Source organism: Psammomys obesus, unplaced genomic scaffold (assembly GCF_907164565.1).
Source record: "Psammomys obesus unplaced genomic scaffold, mPsaObe1.curated_primary_1811, whole genome shotgun sequence".
In the NCBI taxonomy this organism is placed as follows: Eukaryota; Metazoa; Chordata; class Mammalia; order Rodentia; family Muridae; genus Psammomys; species Psammomys obesus.
Window position 1 is genome coordinate 937782 of NW_026594354.1, and position 18595 is coordinate 956376.

Below are 18595 nucleotides of genomic sequence, written 5' to 3' on the forward strand. Positions count from 1 at the left end.
TGTGTGTGTGTGTGTGTGTGTGTGTGTGTGTGTGTGTGTGTGTGTGTTTTCTTTCCATTTGTTTATATGGTGGATTTCATAGAGTGGAAAGGGGTGCTTTAAGCTATCCTTTTATATTCCTTTAAAGTCAGAGAATGAGCAAACAATTGAAAATTTGTGATTTCCTTCATATCTGGCATCCTTTCAGTGTAGCACTCAACAACAACAACAAAAAATATGAATGCCTGCCAAGGACAGTCATAGCAAAGATATGTAAGATCTGATTCTAGACAGTATGTAGAGTAACATATAAGTGAACAATAATAACACAGTATAATAAAAATTGCATACATACCAAAGGTATCAGGAAAGATACTAAGGGAACACAACAAAATGAGCAAGTAATTCTGTCAAATGGATTTCTAGTATTTCAAATATCACCTAAAATACATTTATAAATAATTATTTGTACTGGTGTTAAAGAAGCAATTATCTTTTTAAATATTAATTTTACATCAAGATATATTAAATAATTTAGATACAGTATTTGTGGGGTTTTGCAGTTAAATACAATTCATAATTTTTTTAAAGATTTACTTATTTATGATGTATACAATGTTGTGTTTGCATGTACACCTGCATGCCAGAAGAGGTATCAGATTTCATTTTTTTAGATAGTTGTGAACCACCATGTGGTTGCTGGGAATTGAACTCATGACCTCTGGAAGAGCAGCCAGTACTCTTAACGTCTGAGCCATCTCTCCAGCCCCACAATTCATAATTTTAAAAGCTACTTGTCACTAATTTTGAAATAATATTCAATCAAACCCCAAAAGTAATTATTCACATTTGCTAGAACACAGTATAAAATACAACCCAGCTAATATAATGACACCAGTCATAAAATTCTACCCAAATAACAAAACAATGGTTAGACTATAAGGCATTTGCACTGAGTATTACAAGCCTCTTGGAAAAGATTTCAATATGGAAAAAAAAATTCAATATGAAATCTGAATAATAGGTGACTTATGCTTTCAGAAATAAAATTTTACTCTAAGAGTAAGTAGATAAGAAAAAAATTTAGGGGAACCATAGTTCTCATTTTTCTTGACTGCAATTTTAACTGTAAGTTGTTTTCTTGAGATAATAATACTAAGGCTGGCAGATCTCTGTAGGTTCCAGGCCACCCTGGTCCAGAAAATTTCAGCCCATCCAGATCAGTAAGACCCTGCCTCAAAAGCAGAACAAAACCCTAAAAACTAAAACAAACAAACAATAAAACCAAAAAACATAGACCAAGTCTGAATAAAAAGGCAAAAACCAATACCATTTGTTTGGCCCATAGTGGCTTTCTATCCCTGATACTGATAATAGAAAAGAGAGGACCTCTTTTATGTGATCTACCACTCATTTCAAAGACTTGTTGTTGTTGTTGTTGATAATGATGTATTTTAATTTTTCAGTTATTTATTTATTTATTTATTTATTTATTTATTTATTTATTTATTTATTACAGCCCCCTTCCTCCTCTCCTCCAAGTCCTACCCTCACACCTCATTCCCACATCTTTTAGTCTTTTTAAAATTTATTATTATTATTAATTTTATTTTATTTTTATTAATTACACTTTATTCACTTTGTAGCCCCCTCTTATCCTCCAAATTCCACCCTCCATTCCTCATCTCTTCCCATGCCCCTCCCATAGTTCACTGATGGGGGAGGTCCTCCTACCATTCCCTTTGACCCTAGCCTATCAGATCTCATCAGGACTGGCTGCATTGTCTTTCTCTCTGTCCTGCTCCCCCATCAGGAGGAGGTGATCAAAGAGCCAACCACTAAGTTCATGTCAAAGACAGTCTCTATTCCTATTACAAAAGAACCCACTTAGACACTGAGCTGCCATGGGCTACATCTATGCAGGGGTTCTACCTTATCTCCATGCATAGTCCTTGGTTGGAGTATCAGTCTCAGAAATGACCCCAGGGCCCAGAATTTTTTTGTTTTGTTGCTCTCCTTGTGGAGCTCTTGTCCCCTCCAGGTCTTTCTATCTCCCCCTTCTTTCAAAAGTTTCCCTGCACTCTGCCCAAAGTTTGGCTAAGTGTCTCAGCATCTGCTTTGATACACAGCTGGGTAGAGTCTTTCAGAGGCCCTTTGTGGTAGGCTCCTGTCCTGTTCCCTGTTTTCTCCCTCTTCTAATGTCCGTTCCATTTGCCCTTCTGAGTGAGGATTCATCATCTTACCAAGGGTCCTCCTTATTGCTTAGCTTCTTTAGGTGTACAGATTTTAGTATGTTTATCCTATATTGTATGTCTAATATCCACTTATAAGTGAGTATATACCATGTGTGTCTTTCTGCTTCCGGGATACCTCATTCAGGATGATCTTTTCAAGGTCCCACCATTTGCCTGCAAGTTTCATGATTTCCTTGTTTTTAATTGCTGAGTATTATTCCATTGTGTGAATGTACCACAATTACTATATCCATTCCTTCGTTGAGGGACATCTGGGTTGTTTCCAGGTTCTGGCTATTACAAATATAGCTGCTATGAACATGGTTGAGCAAATGGGGTACAGAGCTAAACAGAGAATTCTCAACAGAGGAATCTTGAATGGTGGAGAAGCACTTAAGTAATGTTCATTAGTCATCAGGGAAATGCAAATCAAAACAACCCTGAGATTTCACCTTAAACCCATCTGAATGGCTAATATAACACATGCTGGAGAGGATTTGGAGAAAGGAGAACCCTCCTGCATTGCTGGTGGGAATGTAAACTTGTAGGACCACTTGGGAAATTAATTTGGCGTTTTCTCAGATTTATATTTTCTAATAATAGCACAACTGTGATTTCTATTGTTATCATTAAACACTATGACCAAAAGGAACTGGCTAGAAGAGGGTTTATTTCAATTTACAGATCCCCATCACAGTCCATTCTTAAGGGAAGTCAGGGCAGGAACTCAAGGCAGGAACCTGGAAGAAGGAATAGAAGAACAAGTCACTAAAGACAGCTGTTTATCGGGTGGTTCAACATACTTTCTTAAACATCCTGGAACCACCTGCCCAGGGATGGCACAACCCACAGGGGGCTGAATTTTTTCACATTAATCACCAACAACAAATTCTACATGCTTGCCTAATGGCCAATCTTTTGGAGACATTTTGAAATTTAAGATTTCTTTCAAAAAAAAAAATAACTGGGTTAAAAAAAAAAAGATTCCTTTCTTCAGGGTGGGAGAGAGCAGTTGGAAAGGGAAGTTGAAGTTTGAATTCCTAGAATTTTCCGTACTTTGAACCAACTATCCTACACTAAACTGAGTGCTGATTTTTTTTTTCTGTCTTGATTTGTACATCAATCTAACCCCTCTCATCTCCTATCAGTTTTGTGTGAGGGATCCGCACTTGCTCCTAGTTACTGTGAATGGTAATCACTGTCCTCATCTTTAGTATTATTCATTTTTACTTCTGTAACAATAAACTTTCAGGCTGGGTGACTAGAAATCTGAGGCATTGCACCTTTTGAAATACTGGTTTGTCAGCTAGAATAAAAATCTATTAAAAAGGTAGTAAAATAGAGTTTCAGTAATTTTTCAAAGAAAAGAAAAAAATTTTTTTATCTTCTTGTGCTGGGTGTGGTGGCACATGTCTTTATTCCCAGCACCCAGGAGACAGAGGCAAGTGGATCCTATCTATGTGAGTCTAGGCCATGTGGGTCTACAAAGTGAGTCCCAGGATAGCAAGATCTACACAGAAAAACCCTGTCTTGAAAAACAAGAAACAAACAAAAAAGATTCACTTTTCTCCTTATGTCTAGGTTGGTGTCAAGTTTACAAAAATCAACCAGCACATCTGATTTTCCCCAAAAAGGAATTTTAATTAATTCTTTTCTGAGCATTTTTCTAAGTTACTGTAATTATCCTTTAATTTTGAGTTAACAATGTACAGTATAATTAGGTTAGACAATGACTCCCAGAAAATCAGTATTAAAAGTCATATATAACTCTGTTAGAATCTTGTATATTACCAAAATACAAGGAACAGCTATGTATTTTCTTTTTTTTTTTGATATGACAAATACAAAATTTTATTCTTTACCATTAAGTGGTTGATAATTTGTTTTATTTTTATATTGGAATTTTTGTTATTATTATTATTGTTGTTACTATTTTAAAATTTATTCACTTTGTATCCCGACTGTAGCACCCTCCCCCATCACCTCCAATTATGTATTTTCTATGCTATGTGTGTTGTATGTTTCTGCTTGTCTTGTACAGATACTTGGCTCCAGACAACTAATGCTTTTAAAACCACCAAACATGTTTTTTTTTAATAATTATCAAATTACCATTTATTTGACAGTAAATGAATAATCTTGATTTATTAGATTTTTAGTTTTTAAAAGCTTTTCTTGGTGGTACATAAAGACACTCTTAGCTGCTTTAGTTTTGATGTGCATTGCTAAAGTGAAATTTATATTTAAAACTAAACCCTAAAAGAATTAGTTGTAAGTATTTTGAAATGTAGCACTTATATACTCCAACCAAGGACTATTCATGGAGGTAACCTAGAACCCCTGCACAGATGTAGCCCATGGCAGCTCAGTCTCCAAGTGGGTTCCCTAGTAAGGGGAACAAGGGCTGTCTCTGACATAATCTGATTGGCCTGCTCTTTGATCACCTCCCCCTGAGGGGGGAGCAGCCTTATCAGGCCATAGAGGAAGACAATGCAGCCACTTCTGATGAGATCTGATATGCTAAGGTCAGAGGGAAGGGGAGGAGGACCTCCTCTATCAGTGGACTTGGAGAGGGGCATGAGAGGAGATGAGGGAGGAAGGGTAGAATTGGGAGGGGGCTACAGTTGGAATGCAAAGTGAATAAACTATAATTAATAAAAAATTAATTTAAAAAAAGAAAAGAAAAATTGGGGGACATAAAGCATTAAGCAATGGAATTGAAATTGTTCAAAGACTTTTCCTCACATGCTTACCCTAAAAGTCTTTAAATCATAAATGACCATTTATAAAGGCAATTGCACACCTTAAAAAGATGTCATTAAATAATACCATGTCATTGCCTCATTAATAACTTTATCATGTCTAATTTATCCTCAAACTTTAAAACAGCCTAGTAAAATAGATTAAATAAATTATACCTGTGCAGATAATTAGAAGGCATAAAGTTGCTATGTTTTCCTTAAAAGTATAATTAAAATCTCCTCTAAATTTTTGACTGACACATAAAAAGACATGAAAGTAAAAAGGTGATTTCTAGGAATGTAAAAGGAATGGGCAGGAAAATAAGAGTAACATATCTACATGTGTAAAAATATAATGTAAACTTAGTTTTTATGTCTAATATATGCTAATTAAGTGACAAAAAATCAAATTTAATTCATGCAGTGATTATAACAACTCATAATTAAATTTATGTTAGCAGAACAGGAAGAAGAGAAGTTAGCTAAGAAATGTTGAAAAGTAGTAAGATTAATAGATTAAAAGAGAAAGAATTGCTGAATTTGTGGTTCTATAGGAAGTTTATTGAAAATACATAAAATAGTACTTTGAAATTGATTAATGTCATTAAAAATTATGTCACAACTGGTATTCCAATGCTTTGATTTGAATCCTGATATTAGTCATTTAGTAGTGATGATTCCTTAGGCACATAACTTAACGGGTCTCAGTTTTCTCATGGCAAAAGCATAAATCCTCATAAGTATTAGCACTAATCCAAACTCTTGAAAGGTTCCTGGCTTACAGTTAGTGGTTATAGGTACTTTTATTGTGATGGCTGCCATATTATACTTATGATCTAGGACTGTGTATATTTCTGGTTTTCATTGATAGAGAATTCATTAAACTACTATCTCTTGTAAGATGCTGTAAATTTTTAAAACTTTTGAATGATTTGATTTTCATTGGCTATTCTGTTCCTCAGGAAATTTAGGTTGAACAAAATAATTGATTACTGCTTTACCCTGAGTGTTATACTTGAAGTCTTTGCTATGGCTGCTGCTTGCTAAATCAATGTGATGTTTAGTGAGAATAAATACCCAGAAGGAAATTGGACAAGACAATACATAACTCTATAAACCAGACATGCTTAATGCATCAAAAAATACGCACACTAGATTTAAACATAGGCCACAAAACAGAAGCCCCATATTGCTAAGGCATAGTAGCATCCAAACGCATGGTGGTATCATTTAGGAAAAATTAAGTTAGTTTATGATAGTATCCATGAAACAATGGGTTAATGTCGGGAGAGTAAGATTAAATACAAGAACCTGCCACCTTGGAAGTGACGACCAAGAGATACATTGTTGGGAATAGGACTGAAATCAGTTCCTAAAAATGAAAGCAACAATCTTCTTTGTAAAATAGTATCTACCTTTAATATCCATGCTCTATCCTTTATTATCTATAAAAATACCTTAAAGTAGTATTATCTGGACAGTTCTCAGAGGCAGTTTCACCTTCTGGCTCAAAACACACGTTATCTTCATCCACACATGCCAACCATAATGTTGCATATGAGAGTGTGTTTTGTATACTGTAGCTGAAAATCAGTATAAGTATAAGCCTACCTGGGGAAGAAAAACAATGTGATATGAACTTTGTTCTCTGTGTTTAGGCAAGCTACGACCTATATCTATGCCAGTCGAATATAATTGGGTGGGGGACTATGAAGATCCAAATAAGATGAAGAGAGATAGTAGAAGAGGTAAGTGTTCTAGAATTTCAGTGTAGGATGGGTAATTTGAACGATAAGCAAACTTAAATGTTCTTTAAATAGATTGTTATGGCTTCAGAAGAAACATACTCTATCATTGACTGACAGTACAACTAAATGAAGTCAGACCAACATTTGACTCTCTTAACCCATTAGTAATAGGTATCTTATATGAATGCTTTATAAGAGATTCTGGGCAGGTAGTTAGTTACACAGAGAAAGATTATGTATGTTTATAAATTGAAAACAAGGTCAGAAGTGTGAAACTGCATAAAAGAATTCATTTCAGTTCAATAAATAGAAACAGTTTTGTTATCAGTCCCAATGAATCAGCAAGGTAAATCACTTCTTTCATGAAACCTCGTATGATGAAATCCCACAATGAGCACTGAAACACATAGTTTTAAAACAAATGAATAATGGAAACTGAGCCAATGACTGACTCTTTATGAAAACCATCTAGAAATGGGGGAAATGGTACCTTGTGGTCTTCTGTTCTGTTTGCTGTTCAGGGTTATTCTCTTACATGAAAATGGGCTACTTTTGAAGTATCTACGCAAAGTAAGTTTTTATATTCACTTAGCCTGTTACTGAGGTGAGTAGTAAGAAGAGCAAGTGAAACATTCACGACTTAGACTTTAATCAAGTGTGGCTTGGGTGGCCCAGGTGTTGATGCTGCTGCTTCCACTTTCAGGAGAGAGCCATAAATTGTAGATGGACAACAAAACCAAAAACTGTTCCTATAATCTAAGCTTCCTTTATGGTATGGGTGATCCGTTTACTTATCGTTTCTATCCAGGGAACTATAAAACATCCACAGACCACATGGGCAAGCAAGCATAAATATCTGCTTCATTAGTCTCCTTAACACTTGTGGACTGAACATTTCAAAAATGTTGAGAAGTTCAAGAAGACTTTCATATACCATTACATATATGTATTAAATGCATTTTCCAAGCTTTAGTATCTAATCTCATTAGTTTTATTGAATAAATCATAAAAAAGAAAAATGCTTATCATATGCCATCTCTCAGTTATTGTTTGGGACTTCTTATAATAGTGACATTCTGAGGGAAATTTGTATATTAACTATTGCATGCTAACTACTAATTTAAGGAAAGAGTCTATGAACTAACTTCATAATGTGGGCTTCAACTTCTCCAAGAATGTTACCTAAAATGTGGGAGGCTACTGTTTGTCGTCAAGGTTTAGGAGAATTTTCCTGTGAAACTTGCTATCTATCAAAAAAAAAAAGTTTTAAATTTAAGTTCTACAATTGATTTTGATGTTAAATCTCCAGTGTGAAAACCAAAAGAAGTAATCCAAAAACTGTCTTATTATCTTATGATTCCAAATAATTAAGTCCTATTGTGTTGCCACTACGTATTTTGTAATTTAAATCAAGTTAAAGTACTGAAATGAAATCTTATGGCACAATATGGAAATAATGGGACATTTCATATATTTGCATATTTATATCAATATATTTCTCTTTTTATGTAGAAAACTCTCTGCTTCGATATATGAGCAATGAAAAAATTGCTCAAGAAGAATACATGTTTCAGAGAAACAGCAAAAAAGACACAGGGAAGAAATCAAAAAAGAAGGGTGATAAGAGCACTAGCCCAACTCACTATTCATTGCTACCTAGTTTGCAAATGGATGCACTAAGACAAGACATCATGGGCACACCAGTGCCAGAAACCACATTGTACCATGTAAGTAAACTTCAAACGTCTTTCAAGTAATTTGCTTTCTTGGAAGGCAAATTACTTTTGTTTGTAAAAATCAGGATTGTTTTTCTTTTTTATTATTTATTACAATTTATTCATTTTGGGTACCGGCTATAGCCCCCTCCCACACACATCTGCTTCCAGTTCCACATTCCCTACCTCTTCCTCCTCCCTCCCTCGGCCCACTGATAGGGGAGGTCTTCCTCCCCTATCTGACCCTAGTCTATCAGGTCTCATCAGTACTGTCTGTATCCTCTTTCTCTGTGGCCTAGTAAGGCCATCTCTCCAGGGGGAGTTGATCAAAGAGCAGGCAACAGAATTCATGCCAGAAGCTTCCCTTGTTCCCTTTAGTAGGACCTTCGTGGAGACTGAGCTGTCTATGGGCTACATCTGAGCAGGAGCTCTAGGTCCTCTCCATGCGTGATCCTTGGTTGATTCATCAGTTTCTGCAGGACCCCATGGGCCCATACTTTTTTAGCTCTGTTGGTCTCCTTGTGGAGCTCCTGTCCCCTCCAGGTCTTTCTATCTCCCTCTTCTATCATAAGACTCCCTGTGCTCTGTCAAAAGTTTGGCAATGAGTCCCAGCCTCTGCTTTGATTCCTTGATCAGTAGAGTCTTTCAGAGGCCCTCTGTGGTAGGCTTCTGTCCTGTTTCCTGTTTTCTCCATCTTCTGAGGTCTATCTCATTTGCCTTTCTGAATGAGGATTGATCATCTTACTTAGGATCCTCTTTGTTGTTTAGCTTTTTTAGATGTACAGATTTTAGTATGTTTATCCTATGTTATATGTCTAATATCCACTTATAAGTGAGTATACCGTGTGTGTCTTTCTGCTTCTGGGTTACCTCACTCAGGATGATGATCTTTTCTAGTTCCCACCATTTGCCTGCAAATTTCAGATTCCCAGCACATAGGTAAAAGTCAGGTATAGTGGTGCTTGCCTGTAATCCTAGTGCTGGGAAATAGAGACAGAAAATACTCAGAACTCACTGTTTAGCTAACCAAACTGAATCAGTTGTTCCACGTTCACTGGGTGACATTCTTTCAAAAGTGAGGTGAGGAGGGCCAGAAAGAGATCTCAGTGTTTAAGAGCGCTGACTCCTCTTCTACATGGAGGCTCACAGCCTTCTTTAACTCCAGTTCCGGGGGATTCAACACTCTCATCTTGCCTCTGTAGGCACCAGGTCCATACGAGGTACGCAGGTCTATGTACACACAAACCCAACACACATAAAATAAATACACATTTTGAAATAAAGTGGATAGAAAATGATAGGGAAAGAAAAAAACCATCCAAAATCAACCTTTGGCTTCCACATGTGTGCGCTCACATGCAGGAAAAAAGCACGGTATTATATATGAGAAATATGCTGAAATGACCAATTGAATGTAACTCATATATGGGAGGGTGCAAAAAGTACAGAAAGAACAAGAAAAAATTGCCTTGCTCTTCAGGCGCTCCAGAAGAAAAACAACAGAGCCAGCTAAGCAAGGCTGAGAGGGGCTTGCTGAGACCGAAGCTCCAGCCAAGAACCATGCAGGAACTGAACCTAAGCCCCCCTGCAAAGATGCAGCAGATGGACAGCTTAATGTGGGTTCTCTAGGAAGGAAAGTGGGGACTGCATCAGACAGGGATTCACTTGCTAGCTTTTCAGTCATTTTCCCCTGACAGAACTGCCTTGACAGGCCACAGGGGAAGAGGGCTCATTCAGTCCTCTTACAATTTGATGAACTGGAGTGGATGAGAAGTGGAGCTCCCTTTTCTGAGGAAAATAGCAGAGAGAGGGAGAGAGGGTAGGGGAGGAGGAAAGGGGCTACAATGATGTAAGGTGAATAAAATAAATGAGAAAAATGCAGGTCATTATATGAGGAAAAGTCGATATTTGTAGATGCAGGCAGGGTTAGGTCAGGAGTTTGTAGTAGAGTTTTGAGACTCCTACAGTAATCAAGAGCTTATTAAAGAATTTTATGCTGAAAACATGATCACATTGGAATGTAGTAGCTTTTCTAATAAAAGAACATTACTTGAAAAGTCAAAATCAGGGTCATTAAATCCATCCTAGATGGATTATGAGAAACCAGAACAATAGCAATTGTGGAAGCTTAAAAATTGTATTAGCCATAACATTCCTTTAAAATATCAACGTATTTTTCTTTGGATAAATAGAGTTTGTTTTAAAAATAGAACTGCAGCTTCCACTTAAGAACCATTAAAAGCAGACCACATGAAGCTGGGTAGATGGCTTGGTCACTAAAGTGATTGTGGTACAACCACAGGACCGCTCTTATATACACAGTGTGTTCCATTCTGTCATGCATCTAAAACCTCAAGTATACTAGAGAAAGAAAATAGAGAATGAAGCTGAGAATTTTGAAGTATGGAAGAAATGAAAGCAACAAAAAGGAAGTCAGAATGCTAAGAGTATTGTGTATTACATAGGAGTAGAAACCATTGACACTTTTCCAAAGAGCATTTATTATTTGTTGAAGAAAATAAAAATCTGGTTGAATAGCTTCATATCGAGAAACTCACTTAAAAATGAAAGAAAATTTTTGTATGTTATAGTTTCTTGAAAACTATATCAATATCAAAATGTAACTTAATTACCTTAATGCTGAAATTATCATACTCACTTTTCCTGATACTTTGGATAACATGGATGTTTTGGTACAATAGAACTTAAGTGGAAAATTGAAAAATGAGTTTCTTTTTTTTATTATTTTTTTATTATTTTTTTCTTTTTAGTTACATTTTGTTAACTCTGTGTCCCAGCTGTATCCCGCTCCCTCATTCCCTCCCCAACCCCACACTCCCTCCCTGGTCTCCTCCCTGCCCCTTTCCAAGTCCACTGATAGGGGAGGACCTCCTCCCCTTTCATTTGACCCTGTTTTATCAGGTATCTTCAGGGCTGGCTGCAAAGTCCTCCTCTGTGGCCTAACAGACTGCTCCTCCCCTGGGGGGGGTGTCAAACAGCCTGCCCTTGAGATCCTGTTAGAAATAGTCCGTGTTCCCCTTACTTTGGGAAACTACTTGGTTACTGAGCTACCACAGGCCACATCCGAGCAGAAGTTCTAGGTTATATCCATAGATGGTCCTTGGTTGAGTGTCAGTCTCAGAAAAGACCCTGTGCCCAGATATGTTTGGTCCTTGTAGAGCTCCTATCCTTTCCATATCATACTAACTTCCCTTCTTTAATATGAACATAATGAAATCTACACACCTAAAGAAGATAATCAAGAAAGTGGACACAGGCGAAGGTGATTAATCCTCATTTAGAAAGACAAATGGGATGTGCATTGAACTTATGACAGGAGTCTACCACAAAAGGCATCTGAAAGACTCTACCTAGCAGTGTTTCAAAGCAGACACTAAGACTCATAACCAAACCCTCGGCAGAGTGCAGGGAAATCATATGAAAGAAGGGAAGTTAGTATGATATGGAAAGGATAGGAGCTCTACAAGGACCAAATATATCTGGGCACAGGGTCTTTTCTGAGACTGACACTCAACCAAGGACCATCTATGGATATAACCTAGAACTTCTGCTCGGATGTGGCCCGTGGTAGCTCAGTAACCAAGTAGTTTTCCAAAGTAAGGGGAACACGGACTATTTCTAACAGGATCTCAAGGGCAGGCTGTTTGACACCCCCCCCCCCAGGGGAGGAGCAGTCTGTTAGGCCACAGAGGAGGACTTTGCAGCCTTCCCTGAAGATACCTGATAAAACAGGGTCAGATGAAAGGGGAGGAGGTCCTCCCCTATCAGTGGACTTGGAAAGGGGCAGGGAGGAGACCAGGGAGGGAGTGTGGGGTTGGGGAGGGAATGAGGGAGCGGGATACAGCTGGGACACAGAGTTAACAAAATGTAACTAAAAATAAAAATAAAATAAAATAAAATGTAAAAAAAAAAAAAAAGAAAAGAACTTCAAGTCTCTGAAGAAAGAAATTGAAGAAGATATGAGAATATGGAAAAATCTCCCATGCTCATGGATTGGTAGGATTAACATAGTGAAAATGGCCATCCTACCAAAAGCAATCTACAATTTCAATGAAATTCCCATCAAAATACCAGCTTATCTATTTTGTTAAGAATTTATTATTGTTTAATGTCAATTATACTCTTATTCCTAATGTCTACAAATTTTGAGTCTTCTTTCCTTAACTGTTAAGCTTATTTGCTACATGTGTCCAAATCTTACAGTTTCCTTTTAATGAACTATATAAAGGCATACTTACTGATGACTGATACATTTTATTTTCTTGAAGATAGTTTATAAAAGAACATTGTTTCAAAAACCAGTGATGTGAATACTGGAAACCAAACTTGGGGCTTCTTGAAGATCAGCAAGTGGTCTTACTATATCCTGCCCAACATTTTTTTTAGTCTTAGTATCAACTCTTACTGTACAGAGAAGTATGAAAGAAAAAATATGGTATATCTATCAATAAATGAATTGCAGATGCTGATTTATTTATTTATTTTTTAAATGCTGATTTTTAAAACTTTTAAAATTTAGATTTGATTGTGATCTCATATTTACGTTGAAAAATATTTCTATTAAGAAAAAACCTTCCACAGTTCAGTGTGGGACAAGCCTTTAATCCCAGCACTAGGAAGGCAGAGGCAGGCAGATTTCTGTGGGTTTGAGACTGGTCTGGTATACAGAGAGAGTTCCAGGTCAGCCAAGGCTACACAGAGAAACCCTGTCTCAAAAAACCAAAAAGAAAAAAAGGAAAAAAAAAACCTCTAGATCAAGAAAACCTCACAATATTAGTATATTAGAATGTATTTATAGCAAAAAAAAAATTTACCAGAGTAACAGCTTAATATGAACATTCTTTTATCCATTTATTAATTAAGGTAAAAGGTACCTTTCTTGAAATAAAATCCACTGATATAAAAGAATTCCATGATAGCAAATATGTGCATTATCATCTGAAAATAAAGGCAACCAGGAAAAGCTGTTCAATCTCAGATTTTTTCCAAACAGAAAACCATTATTTTTTAATAATTGTGATTCAACTATGTCATTGTTAATAAAAATCACCGTACGACACCAGTAACTTCATTTGAGAGCCTCAGATTTTGTGCAGTCTTTACTAGAAATGATTCTTTTTTTACCATTCCTCTCTTCCTTTTATATCTAATTTATTTCCTTGTCTTTTGATCCCAGGTATCAAATCACTTTGTGTCCTTTTTTTTCTGGTCATTAGCATCTTTTTGTCACAAAAGACTTGCAAGCCTACCGTGATTTTTCTGATATCAATATGTCAATAGTTTCTGCCAAACAGAAATGTTAAGAGAGTAGCTGCCCTTGTTCTGCTTTGTACTTTTTAAAGACTTTCTGCCTCTGTTTCAAGTATAAAATCTATCTTAATAGTACATATCAGACAGATACTCAAAAATAGCTCTACCTAATATGGCTGGTATTAGACTATTTCCATATATGGTAGAGTTTAAACAGGTTCTTTGGTATTGAAATAGGTATATATAAATAGGTATATATAAATCTTAAATCATCAGTAATTGAATTTATATGGATGACTAATTAGCTGCTATTTCCATTCAGTTATAAGTGACATTCAAAAGTTAATAGCCTGTGAAATATTCTAAAAATCTGATTCAAATCTCTGATCCTTCACATAAGGAAACTGAAGTCAAGAATAGTTTAATGATATTACAACGGTCATAGAACTGGAATAGTGACTACAATATGGAGAATTAGAAGTCAGGTGTCTTCATTCCTCTGTAGTGTTCTCCACTAGAGCTGTGCATTCCATTCCTAATGAAAAAAAATGAATATTCTAAGTGTATCACTTCAGCTGGTATATTGAAAATACATTGAAGGCTACAAGAGATAAGAGTATCACCATCAAGGTCTGGAGAGATGGCTCAGAGGTTAAGAGCATTGCCGGTTCTTCCATAGGTCTGAGTTCAATTCTAAGGAACCACATGATAGCTCATAAGCATCTATAGTGAGATCTAGTGCCCTCTTCTGGTGTGCCTGCTGAATAAAAAAAAAAAAAGTACATTCCTCAATAACAAACCAATAATTAAGATTTGAGCAATTTCTTATAAATAGAAGATCTTTTGTTGTAATATTTAGTACTATTAGCACATACCCCACTTACTCATATTTATGATGTTTTATGCCAACACATAATAATTAAACAATAAAAAAGTGTTTTACTCTCTAAAATATTTAAGGCTTCAAATAATTTTGTTTAAATTTGAATAGGAGAAGTAACTGTCATTTATCCCAAGTACTTCAAATTGCTAAGCACCTTCTTTTCTTATGTAGATGAAGGATGGTATTGGTTTGACTAGCCACTGAAGAAATCTTGGAACTTTGTGGAAAATTACAGTGAAAAAAAGTTGCTATATTGCAACAAGAGAGCATTTTGATTGCAAATTTTTCCATAAGTGCAGTAATTTGCAACTTGAGAAGAATTTAATCGTAGCTGAGCTTTCAAAATGCATCACAGAAACTGTCATTTTCTTCTACAATTAAAATAAGTGCTTCTGAATTTTTCAGGATAAGAATGACCCGAATTACCATGCCCCCCTCTTCTTCATCCAAAAGACGGGAGAATAGAGTTTGAAGAGAACATCTGTGGGCAAATGAAAAACAAGTGGTCTTTTCAGGCAAATTCTGAAAAGGGATCTTTTATAGCCAAACAGAATCCTATTGCATGCATCACCATGGTTAAGAAGAGGATCAACAATACTTTCATAATGGCTTTTTATTTTAGCACATTCTATTTTTTGGATAGAATCACAATTACAATTGCAACACATCTTTTCACAATTCTTCATATAATTATTTGCATAAATATCTTGACACAGATTTAATGTACTTTGGTCAACCACATCTTGAATCTAATCTGTTAAATTCACTAAGATAATCTCAGTGCAAATAGCGCTCAAGAAGACTAGACAGAGAATTTTCTTATGTCCCCAGAGGACGGACAACTAAAGACTATAAATTTCAGAGATATGTTGCACACATAGATTACTGGACAAAATATAGCTGTTTGTTGTCTACCTACCACCCAGCAATTTTTAGGTTAAAATCATTAACTAGTTATGATAACTATATTATGGTTTCTTTGCTAATGTTTTGCTCAATAGTTATTCACTCACAACTACTAATTCAGTTTCTGTATATTAGGCCCATAATGTTATAGGCAAAGAATAAAGCAATGTGTAAAACAGAATTTTTCTTCTTTATTAGAGTTCATATTTGGAAGGAATTCTGTGTAATAAATAAGAAATATAAGCATATTTAATGTTAAATGCAAAGAAGAAAAACCACACAGAGAATACTCACTGCATGAGAACTAACAATTTCATATAAGGAATGTTGGGACTTATTTTAAAAGTAAATATCTAAGTAATGAAATAAAGGAGATCTAGAGTAAGCCATGATAGTGTCTGGGTAAAGACACATTGAGGTAGCTGAAAGAATAAAGTATATGTACTTTAGCTTGACCTGGTATCAGCCACTATGGCTGAAATAAAGTTAACCAGAAAGGGAAAATAAGTCAAAATAAAAAGAAACCAGATTGTGTAAGGCATTCAAGATTATGAAAGGATATGAATGTGTATTTGCCATGAGGAACCATTGGGGAGTTTTACATGTAGGAATTACAATATTCTCAACATTTGAATAGGATCATACTGGCTCTTATATTAAACTTGGGGAGGTAAAAAACGAAGCAGAGAAAATGGTAAGGAGCTATTGCAATAATCAAGGTAAGTAAGGATTAATAGAAGTAGTTAAGCTAGGGGCTGGGGAGATGTCTCAGGGGTTAAGAGCACTCTCTGATCTTCCACAGGTCCAGAGTTCAATTCCCAGCATCATGTGGTGCCTCACAACCATCTATACTAGAAACTGATGCCTTATCTTGGCACACAAGTGTACACAGATAGAACACTCATTAAATAAATTAATATTTTTGAAAGAAGTATTAGTAAAACTGTACATATGTGACATTAAATCTTTTTGTTAGAAGTAACTTTTTAAAATTATTTTTTATTAATTGCAGTTTATTCACTTTGATTCCCAGCTGTAGCCCCCTTCCTCATCCCCTCCCAATCTCACCCTCCCTCCCTCATCTCCTCCCATGCCCCTCCCCAAGTCCACTGATACTGGAGGTCCTCCTCCCCTTCCTTCTGACCCTAGTCTATCAGGTCTCATCAGGACTGGCTGCATTGTCTTCCTCTGTGGCCTGGCAAGGCTGCACCCCCCTTGGGGGGGGGGGGTAAAAGAGCCTGCCACTGAGTTCATGTGACATTTGATTCTAAACAACTTGTTAATGGCTTGGCTATGGGATGTAAAAAAAAAAAAAAAAAAAAAAAAAAGAACAAAAAAAGAGTTAAACTTGACTCCAAGATTTTATACCTGAGGCAGTAGGAAAGAAAACAATGAATAGCCATTTACTTGAACATAGAAGAGTGAGTAGCACATCTGACAGGTGTTGAGTGTTATGACGTCAGTGTTATCCATATTAAATCAACTGAAATAGGCAGCCTACGTGTCTCAGTTAAGAGATCCTGGCTACTGATATAAATTCAAAAGTTGTTAAAGGCCAGAGTATGTAGAACATTCTTAGAAAATTAAAGGGACTTTGAGGTTGTAGAAACATGGTTTTCACATTCACTGTAAAAAGAGAAAGTAGAAGCCAAGCTTGTGGGAAGAGGAAAACTGGATTTCTTTCTCCTTCTTCCAAGTGAGAACATATTGAATAAAATCCCCTTTTCTGCCTTTCACTACCAATTTGTCATGTTGAGAACATGTGACTGAATCGGGCTTGTTGTTGGGGTACTGGTTATGACCTCGCTGCTTCTGATAATAATGACAACTATGGCAGGAAAAAAATGTACAATTTGTAATGTCTGCTTCCTGCAGCAGGTTGACCCTGGAATAAGATGAAAGATGGAAGTTCCTAGCAGCTCCTGGAGTCTGTTTACTCTGAGGATTTTTTTTTTTGTGATGATCATTTAATTACATCACTTTTCCCTTCCCTTTCCTCATTCTAAACCCTCCCATACACTCCTCTGCTCTCTTCCAAATTCATGACCTCATTTCTCATTAAATGCTGTTACTTGTATGTATGTGTATTCTTAAATATATATTTATTTATGTAATATATTATATATTTATTGTATTATATGACATTTTATATAATATATTTATTTAATAGTATATATATGTGTATATATATAGATAGAGAGATAGATTCCTAAATATATCCTGTTCTGTCTCTATAATGTTTATTGCATATATGCTTTTAAGGCTGTTATTTGGTATTGGATAACCAAGTGTGCTCTTCCCTGGGGAAGACTGTTTCTTCTGCTCCCAGCATTCCTTAGCTTCCTATTGTTATTTGTATAGGGATGAGGCCTCATGAGCTTTCACCATTTACTTTGGAATGTCTGGTGGTTTTATTCTTTTTTTTTTTTTTTTTTTTTTTTTTTTTTTTTTTTGGTGAAGCAGGATAAAACAAGCATTTGGACTTTGTTTCAGTTTCTTTAGAAACCTTGGGTTTATTTCTGGGTCTTCTGTTCGATTCCATTGATCCACCATTCTGTTTCTATGCCAGTACCATGCAGTTTTTATAACTGTTGCTCTATAGTACAGCTTGAGATCAGGGATGGAGATACCTCCAGAAGATCTTTTATTGTAGAGGATTGTTTTAGTAATTCTGGGTTTCTTGTTATTCCATACGAAGTTGAGAATTTTTCTTTCAAGGTCTGTAAAGAATTGTGTAGGTAATTTGATGGGAATTGCATTAAATCTGTAGATTGCTTTTGGTAAGATGGCCATTTTTACTGGGTTAATCCTGCCAAGCCATGAGCATGGGAGATCTTTCCATCTTCCCATATCTTCCTAAATTTCTCTCCAAAGTTGGTACACCTTGAGTTTTGTTTTCCAGTATGCTTTTGTGTTCTTTGAGCAATTTAGGGTTCTGTTGAACCTTTGGGGGCAGCTGCAGTTTGATAACTTGCTTTGTCTTTTGGAATTCTTTTGTTGAATTTTTGTGCTATTATCGCTTGGTTTGTTTGTTTTTAATTTATTTATTTTATGCGTATGCGGGTTTTGCCTGTGTGTGTGTGTGTGTGTGTGTGTGTGTGTGTGTGTGTGTGTGTGT

At 36.0% G+C, this 18595-nt stretch overlaps 1 protein-coding gene across 3 annotated transcripts in view; it reads left to right on the top strand.

The window, feature by feature from the left end:
• The window catches only part of Cnksr2 (connector enhancer of kinase suppressor of Ras 2), a 262747-nt gene that overhangs the window by 178211 nt on the left and 65941 nt on the right, over positions 1 to 18595 (top strand). For all 3 annotated transcript variants that reach the window (XM_055618652.1, XM_055618653.1, XM_055618650.1), the window contains 2 exons: positions 6613 to 6702; positions 8215 to 8429. In XM_055618652.1, the coding sequence (XP_055474627.1) occupies positions 6613 to 6702; positions 8215 to 8429 (305 nt within the window). The remainder of the gene's footprint in view (positions 1 to 6612; positions 6703 to 8214; positions 8430 to 18595) is intronic.